A 24448-nucleotide genomic window follows, 5' to 3' on the forward strand; every position below is an offset into this window, starting at 1 on the left:
AATAATAATAATAATAATAATAATAATGCTTTATTTATATTCTGCCCTTCTTCCCAGGGGATTCAGAGCAGATTACAGCATATAAATAGATGCAGGCAAACATTCAATGCATTCTTACAATGAGACCAAAAACACAGACAAAGGCAAAGGTTTCTCCTTTCATTTCCGACTCTGGAAATACTAATAATAATAATAATAACAATAATAATATACACTAACAAGTAATGTGGAAAAACTAATGTAAGGTTTTCATATAATAATAATAATAATAATAATAATAATAATAATAATAATGTCAACTTCCCTGATGATATGATAAGGAGGTAACTCCTATCCTGGATCTTGGTCTAAAATACTGTGCACGATCCATCCACAAGCAAAGCGTAGTCCGAGTCCCCCACAGATTGACAGATTGGCAAGACTGAATTGCAAGAAGAGAAGACTGGGCTGCATTTTGACTGGCCAAGAACAACAGTGTTATTTGGTGGATTTTTTTTAATTTTGCTGTATGGCCAACGCAGCTATCGAACGTGTTAATTCATGGCATGGGCAAACTTGGTCCTTCTTCCAGGTGTTTTGGACTTCAACTCCCACAATTCCTAAGAGCCGGCGGGCTGTTAGGAATTGTGGGAGTTGAAGTCCAAAACACCTGGAGGGTCCAAGTTTGCCCATGCCTGGGTTAACTGGACCGAAAGTCCCACTGATTTCAGCAGCCGCATCGGGCGCAATGCCATTGATTCCTACTTTCCTCCATGGGATGCATGGAAATTGCTGACATGCAATCATGACATACAAACCAAGTAACCATTTGACTTTCCCTGGAAAGTAAATTCTTCTAAATCAACCGAGGGTCGCGCCGTGAGGTGGGTTGTAGGGAACCTGACTTTGTCCCTGCGCTCCTTCCAGTCGCCTCCACCTTCGGGCAAAGTTCTCATAGAGTTTTCTGGGCAAACGCCCTTCTGAATCTCGCCTTGAAGCCCCGGGGTTGCTTTGGCCGCAGGATCCGGTGCCTTTCGGACATTGAGGGCGACGGGGCGCCCTTTGCGGGAAAGGAGATCCCAGTCAAATGAAATTATAAGTTTGGTTTAAGAAGATTGTATTAGTAAGTGTGAGAAAAGCGATGAGAGAGAGACAAAATCCCTAAAATCAACAAGGAAGCATAAATTGGGTAGGGTTTCTGGAAGGATTGGCTTTGTTTTGGTCTTTGCTTTTAGCAGTTTTTCCCAAAGCGGCGCCGCCTGGAAATTGTGGGTGACAAGTCCCATTAGTCTTAGCCGGAAAGGAGAGCTGAAAGTCAGTCCAAAACACCCGGAGGGCATCAGGAGGTAAAAGCTTGCCGAGGTGGAGGCTCTTTCTTTGGAGGCTTTTAAGCAGAGGCTGGAAGGCCATCTGTCGGGGTGCTTTGAATGCTATTTTCTTGCTTCTTGGCAGGGGCTTGGACTAGATGGCCCATGAGATCTCTTCCAACTCTATGATTCTATAGAAATACTAGCCATCTCCTGCCACGCATTGCTGTGGCCCAGTCTGTGTATATGTGATTTGTGTGTGTATATATGTATACATGTGGTTTTGCACATGCGTTGTAATGTGTTTTTTTTACTCTTCCGCTGTGTTTTGTAGTGTTTTTATGAGTGATGGTCACTCGTTGATCTGATAGGTGTGTTGTGTACAAATTTGGTGTCAATTCGCCCAGTGGTTTTTAAGTTATGTTAATCCCACAAACGAACATTACATTTTTATTTATATATATTTTCGTTGTTTGAACCATAGCAATGGCTGGAACCAATGGCTAAGAATCGGGCTCCAATGGTTTCAAAACAAAAGCCGCTATGACTCTTGTTTGAGAGAGGAATGTGGGTTATAAATCAATATAATACTAGTAATGGTATTTCCAGGAAATATTGAGGAATTTCCGACAAATTGCTGTCGAGAAAACGAATAACTCCACTGGAGACTAAATAAATTTCCCTGGAATCCAAAGAGAGTCTAAACCGGGCAGAGGGTGGCCGAATAATGCCGTTTGGACTGCATTATATGGTATATGCATTATATAGTTTGGACTGCATTATATAGATCTACACCAGGCATGGGCCAACTTGGACCCTCCAGGTGTTTTGGACTTGAACGCCCACAATTCCTAACAGCCTCGCTGAGGGGGAAAAGGAAAGGGCTGGAGGCTGTTAGGAATTGTGAGTTGAAGTCCAAAATACCTGGAGGGCTACACTGTGCCCGTGCCTGATCATATAATACAGTTCAAACTGCATTATTTGCCTGTATAGATCCAACTAGAGTAATGACCGCCTTCCTTTGGGCCCTTAAATAGGTTCAATATTGTGGATGTGGGAGTCGAACGAAAGAAGTAAACTTCCTATCTCAGAGCATTTCAATGGATTGGACATAAGTCTTCTCTGGCACCAAAGGTAAATGAGGCTCAAGCCGCGCCTCTCCACATGTTGTTAGACTCCAAGACCCATCAGTCCCGGTTGGACCCGAAGGGCGCTGGAGCCCAGCCACATTTGGGCGCGGAGAGGCCGGTCGCAATTTCGCAAAGCCCCCCAAACCGGCGAGGAAAGGCCCGAAGCCCCCCTCAGGGCGCCAAGGCGGAGGAGAAGCGGGTCTCCTTGCCATTCCAGGCCTGGGCCTGCTTCTCTCTCTTTCTCTCTTCCTGCCTTCCTTCCCTTGCTTGCTTGTTTGTTTGTTTAATGTAGGCCAATGGCAGAAAATAAGCTGCGGTAGGGGAAGGATTAGCATTTTATTGGGCTTTCCCCTTTGCTTGTTTCTGCCTTGGAGTTTGGGTTTATTGGGCTGGTTGCCGGGGAGTTGTCTCTCCTCCCCTTTTCTTTTTCCCCCCGTCCCTCTTTCTTTCCCCCAAATTGGGCGTTTAGCTGGAAAAACTGGGGATCTGGGGGCACTTTGTCCCAGCACAAGCCATCCACGTGTGTATATTTGGGTGCGTGGGGGAGTCATGGGTAGGTCTGGGCCCTCCCTTCATAGACTTCCACCACTTTGGGCCCTTCCACACAGCCATATAATCCAGAATATCAAGGCAATATAACCCACAGTATCGAACTGGAATATCTGAGTCCACACTGCTATATATCTCAGTCCAAAGCAAATAATGTGGGATTTTATTCAGCTGTGTGAAAGGGACCTTTGAGTCTCCTTATGGAGAGAAAAGGCAAGGTATAAATACATAATAATAATAATCTATATAAATAAAAATGCAACCTTCGTTTGTGGAATTAACATAACTCAAAAACCACTGGAGGAAATGACACCAAATTTGGACACAATACTCCTATTGGGCCAACGAGTGACCATCACTCATAAAAACACAGAAAAATACAACAGAAGAGACTTTAAAAGCCAAAAAAAATTACAACACATGCGCAAAACCACATATACACACATATGTACACAAATACACACACATACACATACAAAAAACATATACACAGACTGGGCCACAGCAACGCATGGCAGGAGACGGGTAGTAGTAGCAGTAGCAGCAGCAGCAGTAGTAGTAATAGTAATAATAATAATAATAATAATAATAATTCCATTGGCAACCACCGAAAAAGGGGGATGACGAGAAAATAGAGGCCTGAGGAAAGGGGCTTGGGCATCCACCAAAAATCGAGAAAGGAAAAGAACCCCTTTGAATACCCTCTTTAGGGTCCTTCCGCACAGCCCTATACCCCAGAATATCGAGGCAGAAGATCCCACTTTTATCTGAACGTGAACTCAGATAACCCAGTTCAAAGCAGACATTGTGGGATTTTCTGCCTTGATATTCTGGGATAGAGGGCTGTGTGGAAGGGCCCTTCCTCAATACAAGTTGGTCAGCTTGGACCACTTGGCCAAAATCCAGTTGCAAGTCCCACTTATATAGGATGGGCCAAACATCACAAAAAATATCTGATATAAACTGTATGTGATGCTATGGTGTTGGGCACCTTTAACAAGATTTGATTTATTTTATTATTCGCATTTATTTATTTATATTTATTTCCTCTCTATATTGTAGATGATGCTGTGATTTTGTAAATTAAAAACAAACCAAAAAAAAGGAAAAATGTTATTTAACCTTAAAACCCGCTTGTGACTTTTGGGCCACCCTGCAATTTGCAAGGCCCGAGCCAGCTTGGAAAGGGATGTTCGGGAATCTGGATTTGGATTGCCCCGAAGTCAATGCCGAGCTGCCGGCAAATATTAGCAATAACATGGGCCCCTTTGAAATCCGTGGGTTTTGTGTCCGTGTAGTCTTACCCTTCGGCGGTTCATTCACAGGGATTGTGCCTAGCAAACTAATTTGAGATTAGTTTGGGCTGCTTGAGAAAAACACCCAGGCGAATGTTATCATTTTGGTCGGAAATGAGGCGCTCAGAGTTTTCCCATATGACCCAAAATATCAATGCCACAACATCTGGGTTATCTGAGTCCACACTGTCATATGTTCCAGTTCAAAGCAGATAACGTGGGGTTTTATTCAGCTGTGTGGAAGGGGCCTCCGTCTCTTGCCCTTCTTAAAGCTTAAAGGGATCTCATGGCTTGGTCTCCGTCCCAAAAGGAAGGTTTCTGAGCAGAAAAGCCTCCCAAGTGAAGGGGTGGGATCCACACCTTCACTGGCTGAGGGATCTCTTCGCCATCCTCACACAACCTTCTGTTCAGTGACAGCCATGGCCTCCTTGAAGTGAAGTCCTGTCTCCCAGAGGGTTAGCCCTTTCTGGGGAAAGTATACAAACTAAAAGTGTTAGGAATACGCTTTCATTCATCGAAGGAGCAGGCAAAGCGTGCTTCAAGGTCTCTGTGTTGCTTTCCTGTTTGGAGTTCCCTTGCTGGCTCCAAAAAACAAACAAGGAAGGCAGTTGGGAATTTAACTGGTTTGCGGATCGCTCTGAGCGAGCCACACAGCCTGAGCTCAGTTCAATACCCTTTTGGGATGCCTTGGCAGGAGAAAGGCGGGACAGAAGCTGAAGGAATAAGCAAATAAATCAAGGATTTCTGCCACATCCTTGGGGATAAACCTTCCTGAACTCCGTGAGACTGATTTCGGGATAGCTTTCCTCCATTCACGCGTTTGGGGACAATCCCCTCGCGCGACTTTGTAGAATGAATTCACTCGGGCTCGTTTTGGGGTCAGGAGAAGGCCTTTGCCCCCTTTTCTAGGAGCATGTTTTGATGAGGCTTATTTCGGAGTAAATGTGTGCAGGCACGTTATGATCGGGAGAATGAATGAGATCCAGGACCCTTCAACACAGCTGAGTACAATCCCACATTTTCTGCTTTGAGCTGGAATATATGGCAGTGTGGACTCAGACAACCCAGATCAAAGCAGATATTGTGGGATTTTCTGCCTTGAGATTCTGGGTTATATGGCTGGGTGGAAGGGCCCGTAAAGTGTCATGGTATATAGATATATAGATATAAGATTAATGACTCAGATAACTCATTCAAAGCATATATTGTGGGATTTTCTGCCTTGATATTCTGGGTTATATGGCTGTGTGGAAGGGCCCTTAATGTGTCATGGTGATAAATAAATAAATAAATAAATAAATAATTATTATTATTCCTAAGTGAGGATTCGATTGGACAAAGGGATTTTTTTTGCCAATAATATTTTTTCCTAAACGTGGATTTAGATTAGGCAAAGTGATTTATTGTCAAGATCCGCCTCAAAATTATTAAGTTTTAAGACCAGCCCGTCTTGGCGGAGGGCGTTCTGAATCTCTGCTCATACCCTTGTTTCCTAGTATCATCTAAGGCCCTTTCTACACTGCCATATAATCCAGATTATCCAAGCAGACAATCCACATTTTTGCACTGGATTATATAAATCTACATTGCCATACAATCCAGTTCAGAGCGGATAATCTGGATTTTACATGGCAGTGCAGAAAGGGCCTAAAACACATCTTGAAATGAGAAGGCAGCGAGCATGGTTTATTTTGTCCTGAATTGTGAGTCTTTTAAGACCCTTTCCACACAGCTGAATTAAATCTTATATTATCTGCTTTGAACTGGAATATATGGCAGTGTAGACTCAGATAACCCAGTTCAAAGCAGATATTGTGGGATTTTCTGCCTTGATATTCTAGGTTCCATGTCTGTGTGGAAGGGCCCCAATTCTTCATCTCCCTCCGGATAGATAAATAATTTTAATATATTTGACCTATAGAAATAACTAAGAAGTGAGCAAAAAAGGGGGCCACACTAATCTCCTGTGCATTGACCCACGAATAAATACAACTGCATTCTAACTAGTACTTCACACTGGGGGTGGGGGGATCCCCTTAAACTCCTGCAGAATTCTGGCTGTTAAAGGCCAAACTACAAATCCCAGAAATCTACAGAAGGCAGAAACCGGGTTTTAAGTGGATTTCCCCCCTCTAGTGTGATGAAGCCTGGGGAGACCCATTTGGGCTTTCTTTGTGATATGAACCCTTCCTTTTCTTCCCTTTCGCCGGGTAGGAATAAAGGAGGCTTGCACCTTTATAGCGAGGATGGGTGGCAAAGAGGGGAGAAAACCAACCAGAGGGACCCCTTTCCTTCCGCCTCTCTTCCTCCTGCCATCCAAGGGCACTCTTTGGGTGGATGGGTGCCTTTTCCGAAGAGGCCTTCCCTCTCTGGCTGAGTCAACCCAGCCTTAATTTGCTAAGAGGGCCTTCCTCTGAAAACGTCTCGAAGCCATCATTAAAACGATTAGACTCATTCTCAGGAAATTCCTGTCTGGAAGCCCCTTCGGAGAAAGAAGTGCATTGCTGGGCTTGAGTGGGAGGCGGTGCTCCGTTTCCTAGTTTGAGAATTAAAATGGGGAGGGGTCTCTTTGTCCCGCCTCCCCATCCCCCCACTTCCCCTTTCCGTTTCCCCCCCCCCCCCCATTTCTGGTTTATGGCTCCCAAGCCTCGCCTTCCTGCCCCAGGGGCATCTGTGGCACTAAGAACCGGAGGCAACAGTTCACCTTTAGAGTTGGAAGAGACCTCGTGGGCCATCTAGTCCAACCCCCTGCCAATTAATGCAGTTTGACACCACTTTGATGGTTTGGGATCATGGGATTTGTAGTTTGATGAGGGACCCGTCCTTTTTGGCAGAGAAGACCCTGTAAAACTACAACTCCCAGGAGTACTGAGCCATAGCAGTCCAAGTGATGTCATTAATTTGACAGTCGATAAACCCAGAGATTCGGACTCCGGAGGAGACTTTTCTAAGATGAGTCCACTCTCAACCGCTCACTCCCCTCTTTGGGGGGCAAGTAGAGCCTACCTATGGGCAAAACATCCAAATTCTCTCACTGAAGTTTGCTGGCTATTCTCTTTTGTTTCTCGAGATTAGCCTCAGGAAGCAGCAACAGCGACGTTAAGTGCATCTACACCAGGCATGGGCAAAATTGGGCCTTTCTCCAGGTGTTTTGGACTTCAACCCCCATAATTCCGGTAGGCTGATAGGAATTGTGGGAGTTGGAGTCCAAAACACCTGGAGAAAGGCCCAAGTTTGCCCATGCCTGATCTACACTGTGGCATTACTGCAGTTTGACACTACTTGAACTGCTAGGACTCAATGCTCTGGACTCCTGGGAGGTGTGCTTTCCCAAGGCCTCTCTCCAGCCTGCTCTGTCCCTGCTTCGGCTTAAGAGCGGGAGGGCTCTTTCTGTGCTCTGAGCCCTGGCTTTTAATGAAAGGCGACTCAAAGCGTTTCCCTGAAGATACACTTCCCGCAAATCTCCCTCAGCCCCCCCCCCCTTGCCTCCCTCCGTTTCTGTGTGGTTTCTGGAAGGGTTTCTCCCTCCCTCCCTCCCCCCCTCCCCCTCCGCCCCGACCCCCTTTTCCTCTCCAGCAGCAAAGCTGTAAATCCTGAGCCCTGAACGTCAAAGCAGATTCCGCCCGCAGAGCCAGGCCTTCCATCAATCCTCCGATCAATAAAACGCAGGGCTCGGTGGGCTCTGTGTTTACCTTAGATGGTCTTGTTCCACCTCCCTTGTAGCAACAGGCCTTCCTGGAGGAAGTCAAGCAAGCCGCCTGGAGTCCCAAATTGGCAGGATAGGAATCACAATAAAATAAATATTGCCTTGCTATGGGGACAGCAGCCCCGCCAGCCCTCACCAGAACCTGAAAAGATTTGATCAGTCGGCTCAGTTGGTGGGGGTGTTTAATATTGAAGGGAAAGAGGAAACATAGAAGGGTCAGAAGTCAGACATTGGGTGCATTTGCAATGTGGAACTGATGCAGTTTGACACCACTTTAATTTATTGTCGAAGGCTTTAATGGCCGGAATCACTGGGTTGTTGTGAGTTTTCCGGGCTGTATGGCCATGTTCCAGAAGCACTCTCTCCTGACATTTCACTCGCATCTATGGCAGGCGTCCTCCAACCTCACAACCTCGGAGGATGCCTGCCATAGATGTGGGTGAAACGTCAGGAGAGAATGCTTCTGGAACACAGCCATACAGCCTGAAAAACTCACAGCAACCCAGTGAGTTACCAGTACTATTTGTGTAGGAAGGCTGAAACCTTGTAAAATTGCAACTCTTAATATTCCACAGCTTTTAAAGTGTTGTCCAGCTGCATTAATTCTCCAATGCAGATGCACTCGTTGTGCCATGAAAGCTGGGGAATTTTTAAGAAATAGGTTGGACCAACAAGGCCAAATTATGAGTTTGTAGACACTGGGGGCCTTTCCACGCAGCCCTATATCCCAGAATATGAAGGGATTAAAATCCCACAATATCTGCTTTGAATTGGATTATCTGAGTCCACACTCAGATAATGTGGGATTTTCCACCTTGATATTCTGGGATATGGGGCTGTGTGGAAGGGCCCCAAGAACAGTGCAAGCCAAAGACTGATAAAAATAGCTCGCATATCTCTGCATGCCAGCTATAGGCCTTCTTGCATGGAATACCAGAGTCACAAGGCTTGCCAGAGGGGTGCCATGGACTGAAATCACCTTCCGAAGAGATTTTCCCCCCAGGACAGGTAGGAAAGAGGGAGAACTTGTGCAGCAAACCCAGCCCTCCCCCTTCCTTTTTACAAAACATGCTCATCACCCAAAGGCATAGTCAGACTTGCTGAGACATGGACTTGTCTTTTTTTTTTTTTTGCAAGGATGGTGGTTGCTGATAGCCAGAAACTGGCACATCAGGGTGACAGCTACCTTGTCACACCTGAGGGAGCAGGTTAGAGACAAGAGCCTATTCTGACCCAGGACTTTGAAAGTGATTTGGCTCCATTTGTGTGAGGGAAGTCATGTGGATGTGTGTTTAAGTCATCACCATTCCCCATACCTAGATTGAGGGTCTGGAAACAAGCACATTTATTTAAATGCGGTCAGTTCCTTGATTAAGCCATTAAAATGTTACTGCCTATGAAGTGGTTTAGTTTGCTTGCAGCTACACTTTCTACTGTTACTGCTCCCTAGAAACTGGGAGCTGGATCCTAGGAAACTCAATGAGAAATTCTACTCTGTTGACCTTCTGGGTTGACGGCTGAAGCCATTCCTTTTACAGGATTGGAGTCAGGCAGGGCTCTAGAGGAGCAAAGGTTGAATGGGTCCTCTGGCATAATATCAGAGTACATACTTACTTACATTAGCTGCAACATGGCCAGATAGGTCAACAGACCAGTATGACTACAGAAGGCATTGGCAACAAATAAATTCCCTCCATTTTTAAAGATCCAACATTTGGCTTGTTGTAAGTTTTTCGGGCTGTATGGCCATGTTCCAGAAACATTATCTCCTGACATTTCACCTGCATCTATGGTAGGCATCCTCCAACCTCATAACCTCTGAGGATGCCTGCCATAGATGCAGGCGAAACTTCAGCAGAGAATGCTTCTGGAACATGGCCATTCAGCCCGAAAAACTTTCAACAACCCAATCTAACATTTGTTTGTATTAGGGTGGGTGGCCAAAGGCTCTATATCACCTTTTGAACCTGGTTGGAAAAGTTGACACTCTGAATGTTGTAGGCTGGAAGTCCCAGAAGTCTCAGCTAGGAAGGACTGTGATAAAGCATTGTGAGAATTGTGGTGCAAAACAACAAGATGGCCATTTGTTTGCTTTGTTGTTAAATTTCAGTGACAAGAGCCTGCTCATGGAGTGAGCAACTTGTAGGTTTTCAGATGCTCTTGGTCTGCAACTCTAATTGACTTGTGCTGGGGAAGATTGCTGGGAGTTGGAGTTCCACAGTATCTAGAAGGCCACAAGTTAGGGCCTGATTCTTTAGGCAAAATTTGGCGAGTGAAGGTGGTACAATTGAGAAATTTGTTTCAGAAGGCTAAGGGCCCTTCCACACAGCCATATAACCCAGAATATCAAGGCAGCAAATCCCACAAGATCTGCTTTGAACTGGGTTATCTGAGCCCACAATGTCATATATTCCAGTTCAAAGCAGAAAATGTGGGATTTTATTCAACTGTGTGGAAGGGGCCTAGGTTGCCTATTTATAACTTTCAAAACCCTCTCAAAGTCAATTGAATGTGATATGGGTCAAACCACACTCACTTGATGCAAGAGCCTGAATATTGGACTTGGAGACACCAGGGTTTGAATTCTGCTCAGCTTTAACCTCTCAGAACAAATCTTGCCAATAAAACCCCTGATAGGTCTGGAGTAAGTCAGAAACTACTTGAAGGTGAACAACAGCAACAGTCTTAAAAGCAGGCAATGGCATGTCTCCCTTGACTATAGGAGGGGGTCGCTATAAATTGGAGCTGACCCGAAGACCCTTAACAATAACAAACAAGATAACCTTGTTGAGGATTAGAAGAAACTGATCTAGGTCAGGCCCCAGCCTTGAATCCGAGACTAGAAAAGAGGAGGGAGGGACGGAAGTATTTGTTGTTGTTGTTAACTGCCCTCCAATAAGTTTCGACTTATGTTGACCCTGTGAATGAAGGGCCTCCAAGTTACCCTGCCATCCACAGCCTAGTCAAGTCCTGCAGATTGGGACTTTCTTGGCTGAATTTACCCACCTGGGGTGCCCCCTTCTTCTTTTCCTGGTGCCTTCTACTTGATCAGTGTTGTCTTTTCCAAGGAGTGCTCAACAAGGAGTATCCTGAGGGCTGAGAAGGGGGTATACAAATACAGCAAATAAATAAATAAATAGTAAATAAAACGGGAGCCAACATGGTTTTGAGGAGTAGTTTTCAACCTGTGGGTCCCCAGATGTTTTGGCCTTCAACTCTCAGAAATCCTAACAGCTGGTAAACTGGCTGGGATTTCTGGGAGCTGTAGGCCAAAATATCTGGGGACTCACAGGTTGAGAACCACTGCTCTAGAGCAGGGGTCCTCAAACTAAAGCCTTACAGCCCTCCAAGGTCATTTACCCGCCCCTTGCTCAGGGTCATTCTAAATCTGAAATAACTTGAAAGCACACAACAACAACAACAACAACAATCCTATCTTATCAGCCAAAAGCAGGCCCACACTTCCCATTGAAATACTAATAAGTTTATATTTGTTAAAATTGTTCTTCCTTTTAATTATTGTATTGTTTTAAAGGGTTTTTTTTGCACTACAAATATGTGGAGTGTGCATAGGAATTCATTCATTATTTTTTCCAAATTATCATCTGGCCCTCCAACAGTTTGAGGGACTGTGACCTGGCCCTCTGTTTAAAAAGTTTGAGGACCCCTGCTCTACGGGTTTAAGCTCTGGACTCAGGGCACTTCTAGACTGTAGATCAGGCATGGGCAAAGTTCGGCCCTCCAGATGTTTTGCACCACCGGCTGTTGGGAATTGTGGGAGTTGGAGTCCAAAACACTTGGAGGGCCGAACTTTGCATGCATAGGAATGTGGAAAGGGATGAATCCCTCACTCTAATCCTGGAAACTTGATGACACAAGAGATTGTGCAGTCCAGGGATGAACCAACCCAACAAGTTTGACACCACTTGAACTGCCAGGGCTCAATATTATAGAATCCTGGCAGTTGCAGTTTGGTGAGGCACCAACAGTCTCTGACAGAGAAGGCTCTCTCCTGTTAATCCATAGCATTGAGTCATAACAACTAGAATGATTGGGTTGTTGTAGGTTTTTCGGGCTATATGGCCATGTTCTAGAACAGTGGTTCTCAAGCTGTGGGTTCCCAGGTATTTTGGCCTACAATCCCCAGAAATCCCAGTCAGTTTACCAGCTGTTGGGATTTCTGGGAGTTCAAGGCCAAAACATCTGGGGACCCACAGGTTGAGAACCACTGTTCCAGATGCATTCTCTCCTGATGTTTCGCCTGCATCTATGGCAGGCATCCTCAGAGGTTGTGAGGACCTCACAACCTCTGAGGATGCCGGCCATAGATGCAGGCGAAACGTCAGGAGAGAATGCTTCCGGAACATGGCCATATAGCCCGAAAAACCTACAACAACGCAGTGATTCCGGCCATGATAACTAGAATGATGCCAGACTGCTTGAATGATGGTCTGCCATAGCAGGTGACACTCTTTCTGCCTGGAAGAAGGGCCAGATCTTGGGCAAGGCAGATCCAGGGAAACCAGGGCAGGGCAAGGCAGGGCAAGGCAGGGCCGGGCCGGGCGCCTCTCCCATGTGTGCCTTGTGTCTCCTCTTTCCCTCCGGGGCGCAGGTGTGGTTCAAGAACCGGCGGGCCAAGTGGCGGAAGCGGGAGCGGAACCAGCAGATGGACCTGTGCAAGAACGGCTACGTGCCGCAGTTCAGCGGGCTGGTGCAGCCCTACGAGGAGGTGTACGGGGGCTACCCGTCCAACTACTGGCACGCCAAGAGCCTGGCGCCGGCGCCGCTCTCCTCCAAGGGCTTCACCTTCTTCAACTCCATGAGCCCGCTCTCCTCGGCGGCGGCGCAATCCATGTTCTCGGCGGCGGCGGCGGCGGGGGCGCCCAGCCCGCTGCCCTCCATGGGCATGGCCTCGCCCATGGGCCACTCCGCCGTGCCCTCCGCCGCCGGCCTCAACAACCTGGGCGCCGGCGCGGCCGCCCTCAACTCGGCCATGGCCTCGCCCGCCTGCCCCTACGGCCCGCCGGGCTCGCCCTACAGCGTCTACCGGGACACGTGCAACTCCAGCCTGGCCAGCCTCCGCCTCAAGTCCAAGCAGCACTCGAACTTCGGCTACGGAGGCCTGCAGGGGCCCAGCGCCGCCGCCGCCGCCGCCAGCCTCAACGCCTGCCAGTACAACAGCTGACCGGCCCCCCGACCGGGAGCAGGAGCAGCACCGGGAGCAGGAGCGGGACCAGGCAGGAGGCGGACCCAGCAGGCGGCCCCGGGCAGAGGAGAGGGGCAGCAGGGAGGGGGCGGGAGGAGGAGGAGGAGGAGGAGGAGGCCAGGCCCACGGATGAGTTGCAATGTGCGCCTTTGATTGTTGTGCTTTTTGTGCTTCTTCTCCTCGGGATGATGCGGGTTTTGTAGGTGTGTTTACTTGAACTTGCACAGGACTGTCTTCGACGAGCGTCCACTTTATACGAGGAAATACGGTAACGCTTTGCGGGGGGGGCGGGGTGGCAGCGGAGGGGGAGGGCTCCGGAGACGGGGAGGAGGGCCTCGGTTGAGCTCTGCTTGGGGGTGGGCGCTGGAGGCGGAGGGAGGGAGGGAGAGACAGGGAGGAGGAGGAGGAGGAGGAGGAGAACACCCCCCGCAGCCCCAGGAAGGAAAAAGGAGGGCTGGGAGGGGCAGAGGGGCGCCCCGCTCATCCAGGGGGACACTCCTCCTCGAGCAAACTCGTCCTGACCAGGGTCAACCACTGCAGTCAAGGTCCCGCCCCCCTCTTCCCTCCTTGTTCTTAGCCATTGAATCCGGTGTCGTGGTCGTGGGTGGTGCTGTCGTTGTTTCCCGGCGCATGGCTCTTCTTGAAAAGGTGTGTTTCTTTTAGCTGAAAGCGAGGAGGATCCAGCCATTCCCAGCACTAGGCCACCCCCAACCCTGCACCTCCCTTCCCTTCCCTTCCATCCAGCCATCCTTCCTTCCATCCGTCTCTCCTTCCCTTCCCTTCCCTTCCCTTCCCCTTCCCTCCCTCCCTCCCTCCCTCCCTCCCTCCCTCCCTCCCTTCCTTCCTTCCTTCCTTCCTTCCTTCCTTCCTTCCTTCCTTCCTTCCTTCCTTCTTCCCTTCCCTTCCGTCCTTCCTTCCTTCCTTCCTTCCTTCCTTCCTTCCTCTCTCCCTCCCTCCCTCCCTCCCTCCTTCCTTCCTTCCTTCCTTCCTTCCTTCCTTCCTTCCTTCCTTCCCTCCTCCCTTCCTCCTGCCCTTCCCTTCCATCCTTCCTTCCTTCCTCTCCCCCTCCCTCCCTCCCCTTCCATCCTCCCTCTATCCTCCCTCTTTTCCTTCCTTCCTTCCTTCCTTCCTTCCTTCCTTCCTTCCTCCCTTCCTTCCTTCCTTCCTCCCTCCCTTTCTCTCTCCCTTCCATCCTTCCTTCCTTCCCTTCCTTCTTCCTCCCTTCTTCCTCCCTTCCCTCCGTCTCTCCTTTCCTTCCTTCCACCCTCCCTCTTTCCTTCCCTTCCATCCTCCCTCCCTTCTCTTCCTTCCTTCCTCCCCCTTCCCTCCCTCCCTTCCTCTCTCTCTCCCTGCCATCCTTCCTTCCTTCCTTCCTTCCTTCCTTCCTTCCTTCCTTCCTTCCTTCTCCAAGAGCACAAAATCCTAATCTTCCTCTCTTCCCCTTAAAAAGGAACTTTTCTCAGCCCTCCCCTCCCTTCCCCACCACACTTTGCAAAGTCTTACCCAGATAATCAAATTATCACCCAACTTTATTTAAAGGTGTAATTTTTTTAATTTAATAAAAGAGGGGGGAAGAAGAAAGAAATCTCCTAGAGAATCTAGGGAAAATGGTTTTTAAAGACACAGAAAAGGACTATCCTACAAAAAAAAACCCCTTTGTTGTTGTTCTTGTTGTTCTTGTTGACACTGCATCTTGAATAAAGGAGTTGAGTGACCTCATGGATGGGGAAATGTGTGAAAAAGTGACTTTTGTCTTTCCAGCTCTGAACAAAAACTAAGGAATCCAAAACAAGAAATTTTAGAGGTGTTCTGTTGTAAATGTAGATCCCCCCCCCCCAAAAAAAAAACAAATGAGTTGCTTTTGTGGGCAGATAAAAGCCCATGGAAAATATGATTTAAAAATATTAATACGCATACAAAATGCATATGAAGTTTTCTTGCAGGCATATTTGTTGCTTCTTTCTGTCTCAATACTTATTACCTGTAGATGACAAAAAATTCCCGTAATATAAAATGCACAAGGTACTTCTTTCCCAGTGTATTCCCACCTGTGGTAACCCCTTATGCTGGATGTTTCAATAATGCTGTTGTGGAGGATGCAGTCTATATATTGTTTTATAAGTTATGTTTTTGTGATTTTTTTCCAAATTAAGAGCATGGGAATAATAATAATAAGAATAATAAAACCCTTCTGAAATGCGTCTAGTCTTCCTTTCTAGCTATGTTGATGTCTAGATCCTCCAATTAAAAAAAAAAAAAACAACTCCTGCAGGATATGTTAAAATGCAAAGAGTGACATTCAACATTGCAGTCTGATGGTGGCGGGTTTTTATTAGTTTCATAGGATTCATCATAAGCCAGAAATATAAACATTGTGATGAGACCACTTGATTTTAAAATAAAAGTACCCATAATGGTATGTGCAGAAATGGGAGCATTAGCTCAGTATGCTTGTCTCTGAAAACAGCATATTGGCACTTCATTCCCAGTGGGTTTTATTGCCAAATCTCTGGTTTACCCACTTAAAAGTGCTTCTATTTTAGTAAATTCCTGTTAATTTTACACTATTGCACCTCTTTACTTGGAGTTATAATTAATAGGGTTTACAATCTGCACAGAAGTCCTACAGAGTTCAACCAGTTGTGGACTTATAGATCTGTGCATGTACAAGACCTTCAGTATTTTAAGATCCCAATTCAATTGTTGGGAGAGAACATTCGTACTACAATTCTGTGTTCATCTACTTAACTGTAAATCCCACTGCAGAAAAGCAGTTCAAGCCCATGTAATAGGCTTACTCATTAAAGCAGAGATGTGTTTTTTTTCAACTATACACAACATTTGCAATTGTAATAGTAAATATTTTCAGGTCCCTTCACTTGCCTTATATCCCAGGATCTCATCCCAGATTATCTGTTTATCCCAGGTTATCTGGCATTGGAGACATATATCCCAGTTCAAAGCAGATAATCTGGGATCAGATGCTGGGATAAAGGGCAGTGTAGAAGGAGCCTCAGAAGGAGGCATCTATTCTGGTTCTAAACAGGTTGAAATGAAAACAACCCCTTCACTGAAATCAGTGAAAGGTTAACTACAGAGCTGAGTACCTATGTTCAAGATCTTGATTCTGTAGATTCATCTTTCTCCTAAGAACAGAAAGTGGGGCTGATAATGATCTGAAAGCAGGAGTAAATGAGAATTTGGATTGGTTCTGGTTTTGATTAGATTTGCACATTTCTTCCTAAAATGTGTGGAAGACCTGGAGAGTTTTAAAATATGGAAAAATAATATGAGCAGTTAGGGGTATCTAGAAAAGTAGCCTGGAAAACTTAAGCCTGGACTTCAGTTTCTATGGATTCAAAAGTGATTTGTGAATGAGGGTGGCCATCTTTTTGTTTAGGTTGTTGTAGGTTTTTCAGGCTATATGGCCATGTTCTAGAAGCATTCTCTCCTGACCTTTCACCTGCATCTATGGCAAGCATTCTCAGAGGTTGTGAGGTCTGACAATCTCTGAGGATGCTTGCCATAGATACAGGCGAAAGGTCAGTAGAAAATGCTTCTAGAACATGGCCATATAGCCCGAAAAAGCCTACAACAATCCAGTGATTCCGGCCATGAAAGCCTTCGACAATACATTGAACATCTCTTTGTTTTTCTGGCAGAATCATTATATTTAATAGCAAAATGACAGACAGGTACAATACAGTCCCTTCTGTGCTGAAATAGCTGCATCTATTGATTTATCAGTGGAGATAGGTGAGAATTCTCTTTGGTAGAAGTTTTTATAATGTATTGTCCAAGGAAGGCTTTCATGGCCAGAATTACTGGGTTGTTGTGAGTTTTCTGGGCTTTTGGCCATGTTCTAGAAGCATTCTCTCCTGAAGTTTCACCTTCTTTTGTGTCAGGCATCCTCAGAGGTTGTGGGGTCAGGATGCCTGCCATAGATGCAGGCAAAATGTCAGGAGAGAATGCTTCTGGAACATGGCCATAAAGCCTAGAAAACTCACAACAACTCAGTTTTCATAATATCTTACCAAAACATGCACATTTTATTATAAGTCAAATAGTATTTTGGTGAGGAAACAGAATTATGGAAGAAAATGGAAATGATATTGGAAGCAAACCAGGTTCATTCTGGTCAGTTCTTTGTTGGGAAACAGTCAAGAAATACCAGGTGCTGTGGGCTATATTTTAGGGAAAGGATCAGGCAAAACTACCTCTTGAGTCTATGAAAGCCTATGAAATTGATGAATTTTGTACATTGACAGGTGGCTTGAAGGCTCATGCGCATACATGCAATTATCTATTGAGATTGCTGACTTTTCTGCCTGCTGAGTTTTAAGCACTAACAGATCATTGCAATAAACTCTCTGAAAAGACAGGCTTCTGGGATGACTAATTTCTTTGCAACAGCCATTACAAATATTTCCAGCCTATCATTTGGGCCTTACAAATTGCCCGGGCAAGGGAAAACACCTCCAGCTTCGAAGTGGGAAACAGTATGTGGCAACCACCATATTTCCTATGCAGTTCTGTTTCTGAAGTTTATATTTTCCCCAGACCACGTAGACCAAGTCATTTCCAGGGCGACAATGACAAACCCTTATGTAAAGATGTAAACCTTCAACCATTTCATCTTCACACGTGAGGAGAAATAATGAGTTTACTCCCCACTGTGGAAGAAAATTAATATTCCTTCCTACACAGGGTTCTTCCTGTATTGAAGAGTTGCACAGGAATTATTCTGAGCAGAAAAACACATGCTTTCCTGCACAAAAAAACATGTTTCCTCCATAGGAAATAGTGTTTTCTATGCTGGAAACATTCCTTCCTATACAATTTTGTGCAAAAAAGCCCTGTGCATAATTTTGGAATACGAAACACCAGGATAAATTTGCTCAGAATTCTTGCTGGTCTATTATTGTGAGGACAAATAATTATGAATATTCTTTTCATTCCTAGCCTTGTGTAATTTATATATAGAGGGAGGGGGGAAGGAGGGAGGGAGGGAGAACATGCTCATTATTGTACAATAGTTGTTTCCCAAGCTCTTTATCCTCTTTTAGCCTGTTGGATTAAAGTCAGGCAAGGGTGCTGCAGTTTATCCTGGGAATTGTACAGGGAAATAGGAGTATTTGAAATTCGATAGTCTCAAAAGAATTCATTGACACTTCAAAGGAAGAGATGGAGGAAAACTTCTGACTCCAAGTAAGGTATACGATTAAATTAGCAAGACTCCTTATGCTTTTGGAAGCAATAAGATCGGGTCCTGTGTGTGTTTGTCCCATTCAGCCTTGAAGGCAGTTAACCATAGCTTTCAAATGTATAAATGACTATGACATACTTGTCTTCATTTTTGTTTACATCCAGTATCACCTAGGGTAGCAAACCAGTCATTGGGGGTCCTTCCAGATAGGCTCTATATCCCAAGATCTGATCCCAGGTTTTTTGTTTTAAACTGGATTGTGTGTGTCTGCACTACCAGATAACTGGGATAAACGGAAAACCTGGGATCAGATCCTGGGATATAGTCTGGAAGGGCGCTAAGTGATTCCTATTTATGCCTCTACCTCCTATTATTCCTTCATCTCTCCCTCCCTTTCTTCCTTCTACAGTGGCCTGTTTCAGTTACCCAGAACTATAACATAGCCAGAACAATATACAGGGTTGTTCAGACCTTTAACAAGGCTACAGCCATAAACATCATGGAAGTTAAGCCCATTTTACTTTTCAAATGTCTTTTATATTGCATATTTTATCTTACTTCCCTCAACCATGGGGCAAGTGGAAGTATATCAACATTGTGCTGGAAGTGAGCTCCTTACACAGTAGGGATTCTAATGTGCTTCTCACACATGAGGTCAACTTTTTAGAGGCCAATAATTCTCAAAATGCCAAAAGTCACCTTTGGCATTCTGAGAATTATTTGCTTCTAAAATGTTGGATTGGATCCAAACTTGGTCTGGAATGGCACTCAGGATCAGAAAAGTGAAGAGGGAGCTTGCCAAATGCCTACACTAAGTAAATCACATCTACCTTGGAAGCATTTTTCCTTGGTGAGCTCTAAATGTCCATTTGGGGATATATCCAGCTCCCCCTGTATTTTAAAGCAGGCCCTTTTTGGCATACTGTACTTTCTCCATTCCTGTTTTCATCTGGGGAGCGTATTGTTTGAGTTGTAAAAATGAATTTGTTGGGTTGTTGTGAGTTTTCTGGGCTGTATGGCCATGTTCCAGAAGCATTCTCTCCTGATGTTTTGCCCACATATATGGCAGGCATCCTCAGAGGTTGTGAGGTCTGTTGGAAACTAGGTAAGTGATGTTTATATATCTATGGAATGCCCAGGGTGGAAGAAAGAACTCTTGCCTGCTTGAGGCAAGTTTTTAATTTCCATGTCAGGAGCAACTTGAGAAACTGCAAGTTGCTTTTGGTGTGAGAGAATTGGCAGTCTGCAAGGATGTTGTCCAGGAGATGCCCAGATGTTTTGACAATTTACTATCCTTTTCAGAGGATTCTCTCATGTCTCTTATGGGGAGCTGGAACTGATAGAGGGAGCTAATCCACACTCTCCTTGGACTCGAACCTCCGACCTGTCAGTCATCAGTCCTGCCAGCACAAGGGTTTAACCCACTATGCCACACTTGGGGCAAGTGTAAATGTTGCAACTGGCCATCTTGATTAGAATTGAATAGCCCTGCAGCTTCAAAGCCTGACTGCTTCCTGCCTAGGGGACCCTTTGTTGGGAGGTGTTAGCTGGCCCTGATTGTTTCCTCCCACTTGCATAGTTTTCAACAAACCTCACAACCTCTGAGGATGCCTGTCATAGATGTGGGTGAAATGTCATGAGAGTATGCTTCTGGAACATGGCCATACAGCCCAGAAAACTCACAGCAACCCAGTGATTCCTACCATGAAATCTTTTGCCAACACATGAATTTGCTCTTCGGTTCTTATGTAGTGTTGTCCTTTAGGGCAGTTGGTTTGCATTGTTTGAGAACCTTCTTATTCTAATGATTTTGTGGTAAAAGAAAAGTCCACTTCAAAAAAAAAAAAAGAAAGAAAAAATGTGATAGAGGGAAAACACTTTTGCCAGGTACATAAAAGAAGGGGTGGCAGGGACCCCCACCCCACCCCTTCTGATAAACCGCCCAGGAATGAAACTGAGCAGAAATCAAGGAAAATATGCCATTTGGCAAGTTAAGCATCAGAGTACAATAAGACAAGCCAAAGGGGAATTTGAGGAGCTACTCACTAAAGACATTCAAAGCAAACAGCAAAAAAAAAGCTTTCTTCCTTTTGTTGGTCAAAATAAATTGCAAAGAGGAAGCCTGCCAAAGGAGTGCTGCACTCTTGTTTAGACCACCCAGGTGAGAGAGAAGGGCTTCCATAGACTATTAAGTAGAAGGAATTCCTTGCTTCTGCCTGCACAAAAGAGGTTGCAGGGGAGAAAATTTGTCATCCCGTGCCATTGTTTTCAGTTGGTAGACCTGAACAATCATTGCAAATTGCCCATAAAGTGAATTTGAATTGCTCATAAAGTGGGCTATAGAGCACACATTGGTAGGCTTCAGCTGTGCAAGATGGCTTTGGCCAAATGGTTTGGAACTCATCTAAAAATTGACTTTGGTGTTACATAAGAGGTAGCTAATGTAACAGTACATTAAACAAAACAAATAACAACAGGCACTCCAGACTCTGGAAGGAAGTAAACTTGAATTCTGGGTTGGGTAAGTTGATATAAATGAACAAACATTCTACACATGGATAAAAGCTGTTGTACTCTAAAGAAGAATCTTTTCAACACAAAAATAAAAGACTGGACTATGTTGATATAGCCCATCAATGCCTGAAATTGAATCTCTGGACCTCTGATTTTGGAAGGAGGGTTACAGCTGGAGCTGAAGAAAAGGCACACATTCTATTGATGTCCATGTACAGTAATCTTGAGTTTGATACAATAGTCTCGCTCATCTAACATTCTGTATTATCCAACTCAGTCTGCCTCCCACCCAGATCCACAGCTATTTCAATACATTACCATGTTCATAAATACAGTAATTACTACATAATGTTACTGTGTATTGAACTGCTTTTTCTGTCTGTTGTAAAACATGATGTTTTGGTGCTTAATTTGTAAAATCATAACATAATTTGACATTTAATAGGCTAATCCTTAAACCCTCCTTATTATTCAACATTTTCACTTATCCAATGTTCTGCCAGACCATTTATGTTGGATAAGCGAGGCTCTGCTGTATCTTGTATCTTCTTGCACTATGATGTTGCACTCTGCAAACAGTTTGCTACATTTTCCTCCACTTACTCCACACGCACATTGAAATCCTTTCTTAACGTTCTTCTCATCACTCAATTTCCCTCTTAAAATTCTTTGCACCAATTCCACTTTATTAAATGCCAATCCATAACTCTATACCTAAGCTTTGGATGTATCTACATTCTAGAATTAATGCAGTTTTTATACCACTTTAATTATAATAGGAATTGTAGTTTTATAAGGTCTGTGCTATCTCTGCCAAAGAGTGCCGATTCCTAACAAAACTACACTTTCCAGGATTCCGTAGCATTAAGTCATGGCTATGAAAGTGGTGTCAAACTGTATTAATTCTACAGCCTAGATGTACTTTTGTTTCCCATGTCTTGACTTTCTGACTTGGGACATGCATTGGATCTCACTATTCTGTATGTTATGCTTTCTCTCAGGCAAATCATTCAAATTGGACCAGCATGCCTTCTCCCATTATGAGTGAGAAATTTCAAAAAGGGGTATTGGGACACCATCAAGAGTGCATGATGTATATTGGTGCCATATATAGGTGGCTAATGTGCATTGGTTCCATTGTGTGTTGGTCCAATTGTGCAATGGTTATTTTGCAGACTCTTCTATATAGTAACACCATAGCAGCCTTCTGTAATATCTGTATCCTATAGAATGCTGCTGTTGTGTGCTGTGCTTTGTAAACTGCCCAGTTTAAATTTCTGGGTATGCACCCAGGAATTAAATCTCCACTTACAAAGATACAATTTCCATACAGGATTCAGGCTAGGGTTTGTGGTTAATTCAAACTCCCAATGCACCTTTCACAGAATTTCTGGAGACATAACATGCGAATCAGCACTTCTAGCTCTTTGTTCCAACTGGGCATCTCTCCAATCCAGCTTGCTGCATGAGCTGAGAATGAGGGGAGCATCCTTGCAACTGGTGCATTACAGGTGAAAAATGATCCAAGGGGACTTGTCTGCTGTGTCTAGTCCTTTCACTGAAGATGCCAGTAAGGTTCTGAAGAGTTCCAGTGTTCCTTGCTAGACAATAGAAACCCAGTGCTGATTGGAAATCTGTGGTCACTTCAATTTTAAGGAGATGATGCATAGTAAAATGCAAGGGGGGTGCTGGGAGTTGTAACTTGTCCAGGCTCGGTGCTATGGAGATTTCATGGACATTCAAGAGACTACAGAAGCTCTTACTTGAGAAGAGGAATCTTCATGATGCTTTCTCCTTTTCTCTTGCAATATGGACTATAAAACAATACTTCCATGAAAGAAATACACTTTCCATATGAAGTAACTTCACAATCCATGTAAATATATATATAACTTAATCTGAGTCATCTGGTAAATAGAAGCATATAAATAGTCTGGATTGGTACCCCTACAGTTAGTTGCAAATTCAGTCCATATTTGAGCTCATGTTAACAGATAAATTAACTATGACTTTACTGATTGAAACAAGATTATGTGAAAAGGTATTGCATTCAAAATTGGCAAGCCGGGTTCTGCATATCTGATATCTTTAAAATTGTTTAGGACCCTGATTCAAATCCAGGTCTACTCATACAATAGCTAAAAATTAAATGACATGGTGGTTTTGCCAACAGAAATGGTATTTAGCAAACAATATTGAGAACAGCTCTTCCTCCACATGCTTCATATCTGTCCATTAACAGAAGCATCTCACTTTCCTTTTGACTCCCTGAGAAGATACTGAAAAAAATGTTAACACAAGTGTATGTGTGCTCTTCAACACAGCACTCTTAGGAGTTATTCACATAAGGCTGCTAAAGTACACTTATGCCAGGATAAAAGTGCCTGTAGATGGGAGCAGATAATGGTGTAGGTGTCCCATATTTGCATTGCACTTGATTTGTGATTGGATCATCTCTTTTCACTGATGAGAAAAACTGGTAATTTAATTCAATATCACAGTAATTCTATTGTTCCTCCCTGTGCAATAATCTCCATCCACAGCAGTCTGGGTACTTTGAAGAGCAAAGGAAACTTGCAAGAGAATGCCAAAACTGTGTGACTGCTTACTTGATGGTGACCAAGTCCTAAGTTAAAAGAGCCCAAAATGTAACTGTTGCAAATGCAACCCAATATTCTTGTTTTCCAGATTGGAAGAAGGACTTGGAAACTATCCTCATGGCTTTCCTCCTTGTTGGGTGAAAGGATGTAATTGCCTGGAGGGCAGATTTTGGGGAGCAGTGGTTGTAACCTCTCAGCTGTTCCCTATGAACGCTCCAGGTCTTCTGCCTGATTGGAAGACAATGTTGTCTATGTCTTGGCTGCAGAAGAGCACTCCCTTGTCCTTCATCTCAGGTAGCTAAATGCCTTTGGCCTGCTTTAGCAGTGAGCATCTCAAAATGGAGCAGTATTCATCAGCTTTGTGTATATAAAGAGGAATGAACTGAAGTCAAGAGCAGGGACAGTGAGAGTTGTCCTTTTTTCAGACTATGGAAATAAAAGGAGAAAACCCAGAGCATGGGAAAATTACCTTTTGGAGTACAATACCAAGAATCCTAGTGATTTTTTTTCTAGGCTCTGAAAAAAAAAAGTCATTAAACCTTGATTTTGCCATTTTATGTAACAGACACAATTTTACTGTGCCATTCTATAGATTGAGAATTGAGCACTCACATAGTCTGATATCCACAGGGGATCTTGGAACTGAATCCCAGCAGATACCAAGAGCCCACTGTATTCATCCTTATGCACAAAACTAAGCATGTCTGTATACTTTAAATGTATCACTAGAACAGGAAAGTCTCTCTCTGTGTGTAAGAGAGAGTGAGAGAACATCAGATGTGAAAATATCTTTCCTGCACTGAACAAGGTTGAATAGACACACAACCCATTTCAGACCTTACCATTCAGCATATTATTTGGAATTTGAGCAGGAAAACAGCCAGGGGATGGAGCATGGCATTGTCATCTGTGGCCCTGCAGCCTACCCATCCCAAACACCCAAACACACACCACAA

The 24448-nt window shown here is 44.6% G+C and overlaps 1 protein-coding gene across 2 annotated transcripts in view; it reads left to right on the plus strand.

The window, feature by feature from the left end:
* Positions 1–13452, plus strand: part of PITX1 (paired like homeodomain 1) — a 67854-nt gene extending 54402 nt beyond the window's left edge. For both annotated transcript variants that reach the window (XM_060765302.2, XM_060765301.2), the window contains exon 4: positions 12579–13452. In XM_060765302.2, the coding sequence (XP_060621285.1) occupies positions 12579–13151 (573 nt within the window). In that variant the 3' untranslated portion in view covers positions 13152–13452. The remainder of the gene's footprint in view (positions 1–12578) is intronic.
* Positions 13453–24448: the final 10996 nt, after the last annotated feature.

This window comes from Anolis sagrei, chromosome 2 (genome assembly GCF_037176765.1).
Source record: "Anolis sagrei isolate rAnoSag1 chromosome 2, rAnoSag1.mat, whole genome shotgun sequence".
Classification (NCBI taxonomy): Eukaryota; Metazoa; Chordata; class Lepidosauria; order Squamata; family Dactyloidae; genus Anolis; species Anolis sagrei.